At 42.3% G+C, this 14131-nt stretch overlaps 2 protein-coding genes across 4 annotated transcripts; one reads left to right on the plus strand and one right to left on the minus strand.

Annotated features, from left to right (window-relative positions):
• Positions 1 to 1109: 1109 nt before the first annotated feature.
• On the plus strand, positions 1110 to 3161 carry LOC121988876 (FAD-linked sulfhydryl oxidase ERV1-like). 3 transcript variants are annotated; one of them, XM_042542572.1, is made up of 7 exons: positions 1110 to 1235; positions 1302 to 1530; positions 1617 to 1694; positions 2103 to 2150; positions 2456 to 2520; positions 2693 to 2770; positions 2897 to 3161. In XM_042542572.1, the coding sequence occupies exons 2-7, from the start codon at positions 1315 to 1317 to the stop codon at positions 2988 to 2990; spliced, it is 579 nt and encodes a 192-aa protein (XP_042398506.1). In that variant the 5' UTR covers positions 1110 to 1235; positions 1302 to 1314; the 3' UTR covers positions 2991 to 3161. The 3 variants fall into 3 exon arrangements, with proteins under 3 accessions (XP_042398506.1, XP_042398508.1, XP_042398505.1); XM_042542571.1 differs by having other exon boundaries at positions 1149 to 1530; XM_042542574.1 differs by lacking the exon at positions 2693 to 2770 and having other exon boundaries at positions 1145 to 1530.
• Positions 3162 to 3280: 119 nt separating this feature from the next.
• On the minus strand, positions 3281 to 7265 carry LOC121988875 (probable disease resistance protein At4g33300). Its single transcript, XM_042542570.1, has 5 exons — positions 6362 to 7265; positions 5484 to 5878; positions 4789 to 5144; positions 4492 to 4703; positions 3281 to 4244 (listed from the first exon to the last, which is right to left on the minus strand). The coding sequence occupies exons 1-5, from the start codon at positions 7218 to 7220 to the stop codon at positions 3412 to 3414; spliced, it is 2655 nt and encodes an 884-aa protein (XP_042398504.1). The 5' UTR covers positions 7221 to 7265; the 3' UTR covers positions 3281 to 3411.
• Between the last annotated feature and the right edge of the window lie 6866 nt (positions 7266 to 14131).

The following is a 14131-nucleotide window of genomic DNA, read 5'->3' on the forward strand; positions in this document are numbered from 1 at the left end:
TAAAGTTTCCTAAGGATAAGTATCTTTAAGCTCATCCGATCTTTTCATGCCTGACCGGGTATACACAGATATCCTTATGCTCGATCGACCTCTATCAGGTCGACCTTATGCTAAGAACTTTATGAGGCCAAGTGTCTTTAAATTCGCTCGATTTTTACCTGGACGGGCATACACAGAGAGTATTGTGTTTGATCATCCCTCGTCCGACTGATCTTATATTAAGAGTTTTATAAGGCCAAGTGTCTTTAAGCCTACCCGATCTTTATTTGGTTAAGCGTACACGGAGAGTCTTGTGTCCGATCATCCTTCCTCCGGTCGATCTTATACTGAAAGGTTTTCAGAATGCCTAAACTCTTATAGCTCAGTTAGATTTTTTACTTGGTCAGACTCCCTTGTACTTGGTTGACTACTCAACTAATCAAATACATTATTTCTTGACTTCCAGAGTCAAATATTAGAATTTTTATATCCGATCGACTTTTACGTCTGATCGACTTTATTTGAGCATCCTACTTTATAACTACTCGGGTAGGACCCTAGAGTTTTAACACGGTACGATCAACAAGTCATATGGGAGACGCTCCCCTATTCTGCCTTCGACCCTCACCTTATTTTGACTTTAACTACTACATCATCTTTACGATCAACTCATTATAATCGATATCAGTGAATGACATGGAGATTCTTTTTAGATATCTATATAAGCACTATGAGAGGTAAGGTATAGATATGTTGACTTTTCTGATTCTGGTAAGGAAAGACAACTCTCCTCCTTTAAGTTTTCCTTTTTTTTTTTTTTTTTTTTTTTTTTAATCATCGTCTTCTTCTTTTTCTAATATGTATCTGACTTAGTATCGACAAGCAACCCAAACTTAATCTATATTACACCTTAGGATATCAGATCTCATAAGTTAAAAGGCGGATCTAAGCTTTCTGGAAATGAGGCCATCACTTTCTGCTCTTTCTGCTCGGACAAAAAAAAAATGGTCAAAAATTAATTTTCTTGCATATTCATAATTACATAGGTCTATGTCTATCCGGTTAAAAGAAAAAAATCATTCTTTTTTACTAAGTAAATTAGGAAAATTTTATTTTCTGCCAACCCAAGTAACAGAGCTTTAGTTCAATTGGTGAAGATGGATGACATGGGCTTTTAGGCCCAAATCCGTCGTTTGTTTCTTCTTAGTGCTCGTCGTCTTCGTCGTCGTCGTCGACTAATCCTTCTAAGGAACAGTGTAAATCTCTGCTTCAATCTCCGCACTTATCTTTGTGAATCATCCACTTCCTCTTCTACGCTGCAGTTGGAGTTGGATCATGCCGGAGAATCCCTTGGAGTCCTTTTTTCGGGCGTACGAATCCATCTCGCGCAGCGTCCAAGTCCATCTCTCTCGCTTTTTCCTTCCGCCGCAATCCGACCGTCGCGACCAGCATTCTCTTTCCGGCGATACGCGCCGACCTCTATCCTCCCTCATATCGATTCCTTTCTCTGAAGTCGATGAAGGAAGCGAACTTTTCCGACCAAAGAAAGAGGTTTTTTTTTTTTTAATATTGACATCAAGCTCTAGTTGGAAAAGCCGATGGGGGTTGCTTTGCTGATATATCTTCATTTCTTTCAGATCAAGCCTGCGGGCCCTTTGACCAAGGAAGAACTTGGGAGGGCGACTTGGACTCTGCTACACTCTATTGCTGCACAGGTGTTCGATCAATTTCCTCTGCTCTGGTTTGGTTCGTTTTAAATTCTAAAGCCTTGTTTCTCTCAGGAACGTTGATGATTTTTTTTATTTGCTTGATATTTGGGAATATTCTGCGGTTTTCGTTTGATCGGCTTATTAGAACACATTCATGTTTCGAACTGGATATGATTCATTTTTTAGTCGGATGCTTTCAAGTTGGAAATTTTAAGTTTACTGAATAACAAATCTTAATATTTCTTTTTTGTTTATTTATAGTTACAATTTTCGCTTTGGGTGGTTAAATTTATTCTATGTTTGGGAGATTAAATAGTTTCCAACATGAATGTTAGACACTTTTTTTTTGGTTATTCTTTAAATAATGAATAAAATTATGAGCTAATTAATGTGAGATTTCTTTGACCTTTACAGTATCCAGATCATCCAACAAGACAGCAAAAGCATGATGCGAAGGAACTGGTAAAATTATACAACATGGAAGTTTATTTTTATGCAGATATTGGTTTTCAAAAACATCCTGTTGAATTGGATAATTAAGTGGAAATTTTGCATTGTTTCACTATCTCTGACGATTTCTGGACCCCCAAGAATGATGAATAGATTACTTAGGAGATTTGGTAGACTTCTAAGGATCCCTATTTATAAGCATAGCAGATAACCATGTTTCTTAAAGAGTATTTCATGTCTATAAGATATCTTTATTTGGACAATGGTTTGTTAGTTGTTATGCAGACTAAGTTGTTTCATTTCCTTTTTTGTTTTAGATGGCCATCATTTCTCGACTTTATCCTTGCAAGGAATGCGCCGATCATTTTAAGGAGGTTTTGAAGTAAGTTAACAGTCTCAAAAGTGACAACCTTAAATTGTAATGGTGTAACCAATACAAATTCTTCCTCTGACATTTAAAACATTTGCTGGATCTCTTAATGAGTGAAAGGCCAGTTGAAACTTGATAAAGATGACCCAATATGCATGCTCCTTATTGTTTGATTGTATTTCAGAGCAAGTCCTGTACAAGCTGGGTCACAAGAGGAATTTTCTCAGTATTTATGCCATATACATAATGTTGTAAATAGGAGGTACTGGGCGCTTTGGATTTTATTATCCCTTTTCTGTGAATGTGCTTCTCATTACTTCGTTAAGACTAAGTTTTCACTGGTTTCAGATCTAATAATCTGACAATTTCTTATTGATTCTTTTGTCAGCCTGGGGAAGGTGACATTTCCATGTAATAGAGTAAATGCGAGATGGGGAAAATTGGACTGCCCTGAACGTAATTGTGATCTGCAAGGGACTTAGGATATGAACATTTTCAATGGTTGATAAGAAAAACTTTCATTAGTTAATGTAAACTATCAATGATGCTACTGTTTAAATGTTTTGTTTGTGAAGCCATGATGTTACTGATAGATCAGAACCTATTCTATCATATTTTCATTGGTTCTTTAATCATTTTCTTTTTGATTCTTTCATTTGAGTCTTTTAAATTTGGATAAGACTTGATTGTGGTTGATGATAAACAAATACTAGCATCAGACAGATTTTTTCTGTACAATAGGTTTGAAAGTAAGGTCACTGAAAGACAATACTAAAGAAAAGGAACCTTTAGGTTTCATGTGACTCCACCTAAACACCAGACATGCTATTCTGGAGTCGGCTACATATATACAAGTTATACTTACAGTTATGTACACTATATACGAAACAACTAGTACTAGTTTTATTCTACCAGCCAGTCCAAGTTGAAACTTTCCTCAGCTACTTGAATGCGGAGATCTGGTATATCTTTTTCCGCTTCTTTCCATAAGGATGCAATGTCTTCGTCACAAATCACATGCCCAAGAGACTTCAAGGATGATGAGGATCTTGGTAGAGTCTTCAATTGGGAACATTCTCGCATGTCAATCTTCTCCAAACTCGTCATGTGGCCAAGTTCTTCTGGCAACTCTTGGAGATTAAAAGACTGAGAAATGTCGAGATACTTTAATCCTTTCAACAAGCAGATTGACTGAGGTAGTCTCTTCAGAGCAGGGCAAGCATAAACCCTTAAAATCCCTAGAGAACTTAGCTTGCCAAATTCACATGGCAACTCAGACAAATCATGACAGTTGGATATACTTAAGCATTCGAGCGAGTTGATGTCGCAAATGGCAGAAGGAAGTTTGGTTATGTCAATGCAATGATCTATTGCTAGATGCGACAGGCGTGGAAATGTCAAGGAGAGCTCCACCTTAGAACATCTGAGGCTGTTGGTTAATTCACATAAAACAAGAGATACTTTCCGCAAGTTCTGCAGGGGGACTGTGGTCCTTGGCAAAGGCGGGACGGCTATTTTCTCGAGCCAGAGGCTTCTCAAGTTACTTAAAGATGTGAATACAGAGAGATTTTGTAATGTTGTACATGAAGCACCATAATTGATCAAGATGAGAGTCTTCAGCTTGGGCATAACACTCAGAAAAGGTGGCAAGAAGTATGCATCGGCAGCAAAATTCAAAATTAGTACCTCAGTCTTGGGAAAATGCATCTGAAACCAATCAGATTCATTCATTTCACCTGCAAAAGCGAGAGATTATTTAATTTGTGAAGCACATTTCAGATCATCAACCATGTAATGGAATTCTCTAAATATCCCTACATGGTTAGTGGTTTCATTGCCAGGAATATGAAATGGCCAAACAATGCCAAAATCTAATTTTAAACACTCTACATAGACTTTGTTCATTCTGGAAATACCGCAAGTGATGCTAAAATATCAACCAAGAACAAGTCACATGCTTCTTTTTAGCACGAAGTTGAATACCTGTATTAAAGGAAACAATCTGCGCCTCCAACTGCTGATCCTTGAATCTCTCCCATTCCTTTGGAAGTTCTTTTTCCCTCCTCGGCATGATCAACCTCCTTCGAGTATTTAGAGGCTCTTGATTATTCACATGGAGTGCGAGGTCCCTCAACAAATCATGTTGAGTAACACAAAGCTCTGTGTAACTGCTGTAGATATCTCCAGCCCTATTCCTGTAGTATGCATAAAATCGAGTCAAGGTTAAACTGTGAACGTAAGAACAACATCGATTCTAAGGGAAATTATTACAGTGCTTACTGTGCATCTTTCAATAGAGTTAAAAGGTTCTTATTAGAAAGCTCCACTAAAATAGCAAAAGCATCTTCCTCATCAAGATCATGGAGCTCCATCCACAAGTTGATTAGCACATCCAAAGGGATCCTCTTGTCTTCCGGAAAAGATCCAAGATCTAGGAAACACTCCCTCGCTTTCCCTGATAGAAAATCTATGGATGATGCCATTCTTTCTAGCACTTTATTTTCATGGGATTCAGATATAGTTTCTCCACGGGCAAGTTTATTTTTGGCTCTTAGCCAAAATTTTGGAGGTTGGTCTCTTAAAGAAGCACCAATGACCTTTAGAGCTAGAGGAAGCCCTTTGCACTCTTCAACAACCTGTATTAACAGTGAAACCACTTCAAAGAAAATTCAGCCTATGATTTAAAAGTTTTAATTAAACAATTCCCATTGAACTGTTGTAATCATAAAAAACTAATTGATAATTGGTCACTGTCAAAACAGTACAAAATAAGATATGATGCAACTTTAGATAGAACCTGAAAGAATGGCGCACCAGAAGAATATTGAAAAAATCAAATCCCTATCAGAAACTCAAAAGTTTTGACAAACATATTTACGTGTCTTTCTTATCACTGAAAAATTGTGGAAGCGTGTGAAATATTCACGGCAACTAAAGTCAAGCTACTGAAATAAGCATACAAACGATAGTTCTACCTGCTTGATTAACTTCTGGTCAACAGTGGATGGTATATATGTCTGCTCAAAAGCTGCATGGCAGAAGAGAGACAAAGCATCCTCTTCTCCCAGTAATTCCATCTCATAAGTGCTCTTGACAATCGCCGGGAATTTGAACCGTGACACCACAAGAATCTTGCATCCTGGCACTCTGAAAATAAGTTCTTCGAGCTCTGAGACTGACCACACATCATCTAATACCAGAAGAAATGGTCCTTTATCTTTAGGCACCAACTCCATCTGCCACTGTGGAATCTGATTATATACACCAAGAACTATATTGCCACTAATTTGTTCCCACAGCCTCAACTTCAAACTCTCCAAATTTTGAGATTGTGATAAAGTCTCAAAGTAAATTCTATCTTCAAAGTAACCTAAAGAAGAACAAGAACCAAATGAGGTTAAATATATATATATAAGAACATAATGAAGACTATCTCTTATTCATCTAAAAATCTATGGTAGAGTTTTGTGCCAATTCTAACCAAATGTTTAAGTATTTATCACTACAATAAACTTCTTCCCCCAGCAAAGAATCCGGCCTAATGATTTATAGTTTGCAGAATAAAGTGCCTTCCGGAAATCAATTATCTAGACTAAGCTTTGGTATAAAAGAATGTCAAAACTCTTTAGTCAATCCAAGAAAACCATAAGAAGGAATTGCTTGTTTGAGAATCTAATTCAAGAGTGACTATAATAAAATCTCGAAGTCAATCGGATAAGAAGTTATTAGGTTTTTATGACCTTATATTTGTTAGAAATGTGTTAAAAAAAATCCAAACTTCCTGAAGCATAATCTGGATCTCTGCAAAAGGAAGGAAAGAAAAGGCGAAAACACAGAGCTAAAAGGCGCTTACTTCTAATCTCTGGATCTCTACAAATCTCTCTGGCGAGAGTCGTCTTGCCGCTCCCTCCGATGCCGGAGATTCCCACCACGGCTATTCTATTAATGCCTTCCATCAACATCTCCTTCACCTTCTCCTTTCCGACCCTGATTCCGACCCCCACGGGTTTCACCCCTTCTCCCGCCAGCATCAGCCCCTCCATAATTTCAGCAACCGGGAACCTTGACGACGGCGACTTCCCCATCGCCACCGGTGCTTCCGCAGCTGCTTCGGTGGGCATCATCAACCCCTCCATCATCTCCGGCATCGGGAAGCACGACGTTGCAGGCGGGCTCCACATCGCAATCGGTGCCCTAATGGGCACAAATCCCTCTATCGTTTCGGGGAACACCGAGAATGGCGCAGTCCCAAACGCTACCGGGCCTCTCGCGACCGCGGAGGCGGCCGTGAGGTCGAGGGTCCTCTCGATGCGGTCGAGGCGAGCGGTGTAGTCGACGCGGATGTGATGGACGTCGGCCAGGAGGTGGGCGGGCACCTGGCGCTCAAGCCAGCGGGTAATCCAGTGATCGATTCGCTCCATTTTGCGAGCGAGCTGCATGGACCGGTAGACATTCCAGCGGGGGGAGGCGGCGGCCTTGCGGGCGAGGTCGAGGGCGAGGCGGAGGTTGTCCGCGAGCTCGGAGAGCTGCTTCTGTCGGTGCTGCGGGAGCTCGACGCCGGAGAGGCGGATCTCCTGGATGATGGGAAGCAAAGAATCGACGGAGCGCTTCAGCTGCTCGGCGGCCGGCCGGCAAAGATAGGTCTGCCTGACCACATTCAAGAGTTCCTTTATCAATTCTTTTGCAATATCACCAGCGAAGAATGTCTCCATCGCCGCCTGACCACATTCAGATTCCGACGAAGGTTGTGGAAAGAGGAAGGAAGTAGAGCGAATAATATAGTGCGGGATGAAAGGTATGCTTGTCATTTCAGTATCACTCGTCTTTCTTAGTCAACCGTATTCCAGATTTATTCGATAAACGAATTAAAAAAATCATCTATTTTTAAAAATAATTAGATAAAATCAAGACATTTAGGTTATAAAATTTTAACAAAACTTGGGCAATTTTTTATTTTATAACAAAACTTGGGCAATTTTTTATTTTAAATCACTTTACTTCGAATTTTTACCACTCTACTATTTAAGAGTTGAGATGTTCTTATCCGCGATCTCTAATCTCCTTTTCAATCCCTAATTATATAATGTCATGATAAAATATTTAAATTATCACCTAGGTACTCGTGATTCAAATTCTAATTACGATATATTTATTATAGGATTTTTTTTTAAAAAAATGATGAGCACAATCAAAGGATGTTACGCTTCTGAGCTGGCCACCATGTGCACTTTTCGATTTATCTTAGTAGTTGGTGGAAAATTTTCATGGGATCGGACCGATCACCTACAGGGATAGTCAATGAGACTAACTGAGATTATCAATGTTTTTTGCTAGTCCCCTCCCAATCCCTTCCATAATTCGCATGTTGAATCATAGTTAGAATTTGACCAAAATTGACTATAATTTCCTTTGAGTTCACCTTTCTCCTAGATTCATCTTCCCATTTAGGTTATAGTTTGGATCAAGCCAGATGCTCAGAAACTACCGGCAGTTGAGCAAACTATATGGCACTGACCAGGAGCGGCCTATCCACCGTCGACGACATCCAACCGCCTGGTTCGACCCAAATTATAACCTAACTCTTAACTAAATCTCATTTAATATATTAGGTCTATAAAATTAAATCTATTACATTAGGTGAAATCCTTATATGATATTAGTACTTAGATATACGATAGAGAAATGTGACAAATCCACTAGCATATATATATAGTTATACTCGATTGTGTCCATTCGTACATTAACAAATTTGATAGATATAATTAATTAATTTATTAAAAAGTTCATTATTCCGAATGATTTGTTGACATATAGCAGTAATAAAATTATAGTTGTTGATCCCGTCCGGAAGTTGAATCGGATGGAAGCGGGCCGCGCTGTCCTCCTGGTTGGCGGAAAGTCGTTGCGAAGCCTGGTCGATCTGGCACCCGTCGGAAGGGCTCACACGCGCGGATGACGCGTACACTCAGACAAGCCGCCTTTGCGTTAGAGACCAAGAACCAGGGAAAAAGTCCCCGGGTCAAGCCCTCCGACACTCAAGTCAGGTACTTTTTCCTCAAAAACACAGTGAAAAGGACAAAAAGTAAAAGACGAGAATGAAATGACGAGTGAGCGTACATGTGTAAGGGACAAATCTTCCCTTTTTATACTGCAATGGATGTTTTTGGAGCCTGACGGATGTCAGGGAATATCGGATGTCAGATTTTGTTTGGCGGTGAATGACACGTGGTGTCCCCCTATAGGTCTAGGAAGGAATCAGCGGGTGGTGAGCACCAGACCGTTAGCATATTCTCTGACAGGCAGTGATTATTTCCTGACAGGTTGTTACGATTCCCTGACTCGATTTCTTGGCTTGCTTGTCATGTAGTGTATGCTTTCCCCGATCTGTTAACCTTGGACTGGATCCCTTTGCTTGTCGGCCTCGTTCTGTGGGGTGTAGACCTATATTTCCTAACATGCGTTTACCGCTTCACAAATCCAGATCTGTACATCCAGCCCTGTCCTGCGTATCTTGTCTTGTGAACTCCTGACCTGCCTTACCTTGTATCATGACCTGTATGCCTTGGTTTGGTTCCGCTTATCCTGCGTCCCGACCTGTACGCCTCCGTCCGATTCCGTCTGTCCCGACCTGTACGCCTTAGTCCGATTCCGTCTGTCCCGACCTGTACGCCTTAGCCTGATTCCGTCCGTTCCGACCTGTACACCTTCGTCCGATTCTGTCTGTCCCGATCTGTACGTCTTAATCCATGTATCCTATGTCAGAAATCCTGACCTGTACCCTTAGCCGACCCATCTCGACCTGCACATTTTGGTCCCTGTGTTCTGTGCCAGAAGCCCTGACCCATATCCATAGTTGGCATATTTCGCCCTGCACGTTTTGGTCCCTGTGTTATGTGCCAGAAGTCCTGACCTGTAGCCTTAGCTTGCACATCCCGACCTGCACGCTTTGATCCAGGTATCCTATGTCATAAGACTATAAATCCTGACCTGTATCCTTAGCTTGCACATCCCGACCTGTACGCTTTGATCCAGGTATCCTGTGCCATAAGGCTATAAATCCTGACTTGTATCCTTAGCTTGCACATCCCGACCTACACACTTTGATCCAGGTATCTTGTGTCATAAGGCTATAAATCCTGACCTGTATCCTTGGTTGACACATCCCGACCTGTACGCTTTGGTCCCTGTGTTCCGTGCCGCAAGACTATAAGTCATAACCTGTATCCTTGGTTTGCACATCCCGACCTGTACGCTTTGGTCCCCGTATTCCGTGCTACAAGGCTATAAGTCTTGACCTGTATCCTTGGTTAGCACATCCCGACATGTACGCTTCGGTCCCTGTGTTCCGTGCCGCAAGGCTATAAGTTCTGACCTGTATCCTTGGTTAGCACATCCCGACCTGTATGCTTCGGTCCTTGTGTTCCATGCCGCAAGGCTATAAGTTCCTACTCGACGCGTAGGTCTAACCTCGGATTGCCACTTGTGCCTGACCAGGACCATCTTGTAATTCTGACCCTTTGATCTCCACGTAGGCCGGATTCTTGACCCCCCATGTAGGCCAGACTCTTGACCACCACGCGGGCTTGACTTTTGACCACCATGCGGGGCTTGACTTCTGACCGCCATGTGGGCTTGACTTCTGACCGCTACATGGACTTGACTTCCGATCATGTCTGTTGTCCGACCCTACTATCATGCACCGTATTAGTTGTTATAATGAGATTAAAATTTAGATGGAACACAGTTGAATAATTGATAATTTAAAATAAAATTTATATTTGCCCATTTATCTTTTCGATCAATTTAAGCTCTCTGAAAATGACTTAAAGGTGGAGCATCCAAACTATTCCTACCGATGTAACACACATTCAATGCTCGAGCGAATCCGATCGCAAATGGGACTTTCTTATATCAGAGGCCACACATCCACATCTTAGCGAATTGATCAATCTCAGCCCTAGCCAATCCATGGCTGACACCATCAAAGAATTCAAATCAAATTTGGTTGCTCACTAATCGTTGAAACGATAAGGTCTCTGTCGTCCTTTCCCTCTCATGTTCGTCTTACGCTGGCATGTGTGTCGCAAATAACACAGTCTTAATCGCAGACTTGGCACAGCGATTGCGTTTATTGTTGATAAATGATAACGACTGAGAGATTGAAATTTATTTAATAAAATTATATTCACATATGTATTTAATTAAATTTCTTCTCGTAAACAGTAGAGTGATTGTGATGCCTTATGTAGTTCAAATGGCAAATCGTCACACGTTTACTGTAGTCCGAACCAGTTCCTACGTTGCTTAATCTTCCAATCGGCAAATGGCCCCACACCTGTCTCTAAGTCAAGGCCACGAGTCACACAAAATGGTCCAAAACTCACACCTCCATTTCCTCTCACGATATTTTGTTAGATTTTTTTTTTCCTTCATAAAAATCATCCTTAATTGTATTAGATCCTGATCGATAACAAGAGTGATGAAAATAAATCAATACAATAAATAAATGTAGCAAAAGATGAGGTACCCAGTTTGTTTTAATAATAAGAAAGACTTCAAATTTCATAATTAATTGAATTGCAATACCTAGTCAAGAAGTCCAGAAGTCAAGAAGTCAAAAGTCAAATAAGATTAAAGAAGAAAAAAAAAAAAAAGACTGTTATAGATATTTCATTTTTTTTATTTTTATCCTGTCCGAATGAGATGGATATTAGAGACGTGACGCTCCTGCTGACTCCTGTGGACTTCGCTTCCACCTGCAACACAAGTAACGTCAATGCCGAGCCAGGGAAGAGGTCCCGACGTTGGCCCTCCGATGCTCAAGTCAGTCTTCGACGAAGCAAGAAACAAGAAAAAACAACGAGAACTGTAGCGCAACAGTAGAAATCGCGTGTAAAGCATACCTCCGCCGATTATTGGACCTCCTTTATATGGAGCCCCGGAAGTACGTGTGCATGCTTCCCAAGACGAGCACGCATCTCAAAACTTTCCCTAAAAAGACGCGTCAGTAAAGTATCCCTGACATAATACCTTAACGGGTCGAGCATATCTCTGAAGTGACAATGGAAGCTTCCACTGTACGATCTTCTGTCTGACCATGCCGCCTGTCAGCGACACTAGCTCCCAAAAGAATATCAAAAGATATCCTGTTGTGTCTGTTGCTCGGCCGAGCGGAATGACCGCTCGGCTGAAATTCTATTGCCCTTGCGTTGTCTGCTGTCACGCTGAGCGGGATAGCCGCTCAGTTAAAAGTCCACTGTCCAAGTGTCGTCCATTGTCGGACCAAGTGAGATAGCCGCTCGGTAGAAAGCCCACTATCCACATGCTCTATTGCTGGGCCGAGCAGGATAGCTGTTTGACGAGTAGTTCACTGCCCGCGTGCTCGTCTAATGTCGAGTCTGCTGCTAGGCCGAGCGGAGGAGCCGCTCGGCTCGACTTCTGCGCGTCCCTTGAGCATCGGTTTGATTACACCTTTTGTTGAAGACGGTGGGTCGATGCTTAATCCTCAGTCGGAGTATGTCTCCCCCGACCGACCAACACCGTTCACCCATTGACCATCTTAACTTTGATCTCCTTTAACCTCTATCGTGGCATCAGGGTGGGACTCCTCCTAATCACTGCATCACAAGTCTCCCCTTCAAGTCTAGTCGAAGGAGGTTGCAGTCCGAATGACTGAATAATTGTGTGAGCAGTTTCCCTCCCGATTAGCCTTCGTTACTGTGTGCCCTCCGATCGGGATAAGCCCGATCCTCGTCGATCAACCTGTTGAAGCTTGTCGAACGGGCATAAGTACGCTCCCTCGATCCGATTTGCATGATGAAGGTTTGCACTTGTAAAAGTTCTTCTTGAGCTGTCTCGGACGAGCGTGATTTGGCTGACGCAACCCAGATTTTTTGAAAATCATGCAAATCCCTGCGCATTAAGGCTGAACGCGCTTCCGTTCCGCCATTAAATGCCGACCCATGGCAGTACGCCATGTGTCGCACCTGTTGTCGCCGCACGCCTGATGTGACGTTTGGCAGTTTGAATTCAACGGTGAGATCTTGGCCCGGGTTTCCGCGACCTAAATCGGACGGCTCCGGTTGGCCGAGCCCGGGCATTATAAGCCCACTGCACTGCTTCCTTCGATCTCTGGCGATCTTCGGCGCTTCTCCTCCAGCGATCTCAATTTTCCCAGTGCCCCTTCTCCCGTAAGCCTTCTCCTCCTCGCGTCTGCCTTTGATCTTTTTTCGACGTTTCTCTTTGTTTCAGCGACCTTTTTCTTTCTTTTTGATCGTATTTCTTCCTCTTTCCATCTGTTTTTACAATGGCAAGCTCTTCACAGCTGCTTGCTCCTATCCCTGGACCCTGGTATACCTCTATGGAGTCCATGTTTGATGGGGATGACGCTGATAGCTAGTGAGATGTTTTTGAAATCCCTCCTGACCATCAAATCATTCTGCCTTCTTTGTATTGGTGCGGTTAGCACTAATGGTCTAACTCAAGTTTTGATGAATGGCAAAATAGGTTAACTTAGTTTCATTGTTATCTAACACTCTGACCGAGTGTGTAGGAGAAACCTAGACAGGTCGACGGGCTGACCTGATGTTTAGCACGAAGCCTAGCTAGGTCGACGTGCCGATTGGATAGCTGGCACGAAGTCCAAACGGGTCGATGGGCTGACCAGATGTTTGGCATGAAGTCCAGCTAGGTCGACGGGCCAATTGGATAGCTGGCACGAAGTCCAAACGGGTTGATGGGCTGACCGGATGTTTGGCACGAAGTCCAGTTAGGCCGACGGGCTGACCGAATAGTTGGCACGAAGCCCAGATGGGTCGAAGGGCTGATCGGACGTCTGGCAGGTAAGTGAAGGTAAGTCACTGGAGGGGAGTGACTATGAGGATGCGTTCCAGGGAAGGGAACATTAGGTGTCGATCCGACTTAGATCTATTTCGGATATCTAAGTCGAAATCGTGACTAGATTCCGGTCTCGAGGAGACGAAATTTAATTACTATTCTGCTTATATATAAATTGTGCTAACATTATATTTTATAGGATATGATTTATACTTGCCTCGGACTAACGTTTTCTTACAGGAAAGAGATTGCAGAAAACAAGGGTCCGAGCGCCCGGAGGCAATTTTTATTCATATCGTCGCTTCGCCACGTGGAGATCGCTGACTAGCTCGGCTATGTCACATTCAAGGTGCCCTGAAGGGATTCGGGCGCCCCGAACCTCCTATATAAGGAGGGTGAAGGATGAATTGCAAAGGAACAACTCACGATCTACGCTTCTATGCTCCTGCGATGCTACGAAGGCTCTCCGACAAGTTTTGTTTTTGGTCTTATTCTCTTATTGTCGGTTTCTTTTCTTTTACTAAATAATTCCTGTACTGCATTTGTAAAAACCTTTCGAATTATTAGTGATTGCCCAACGAAAGCACTCAATGAGTGCGGACCTTGGAGTAGGAGTCGATAAAGGCTCTGAACCAAGTAAAACGACCTTGTTAGCATTGTCTTTTCATTTTTCCGCTGCCTACTCTATACGCCGAAAGTTTTAAATCACTATTCACCCCCTCTAGCGAAACTCATCGATCCAACACTTTGTCCAATCGACCCAATTCCCCACCGACTGGCTGCCTTT

This window comes from Zingiber officinale, chromosome 6B, assembly GCF_018446385.1.
Source record: "Zingiber officinale cultivar Zhangliang chromosome 6B, Zo_v1.1, whole genome shotgun sequence".
Lineage (NCBI taxonomy): Eukaryota > Viridiplantae > Streptophyta > Magnoliopsida > Zingiberales > Zingiberaceae > Zingiber > Zingiber officinale.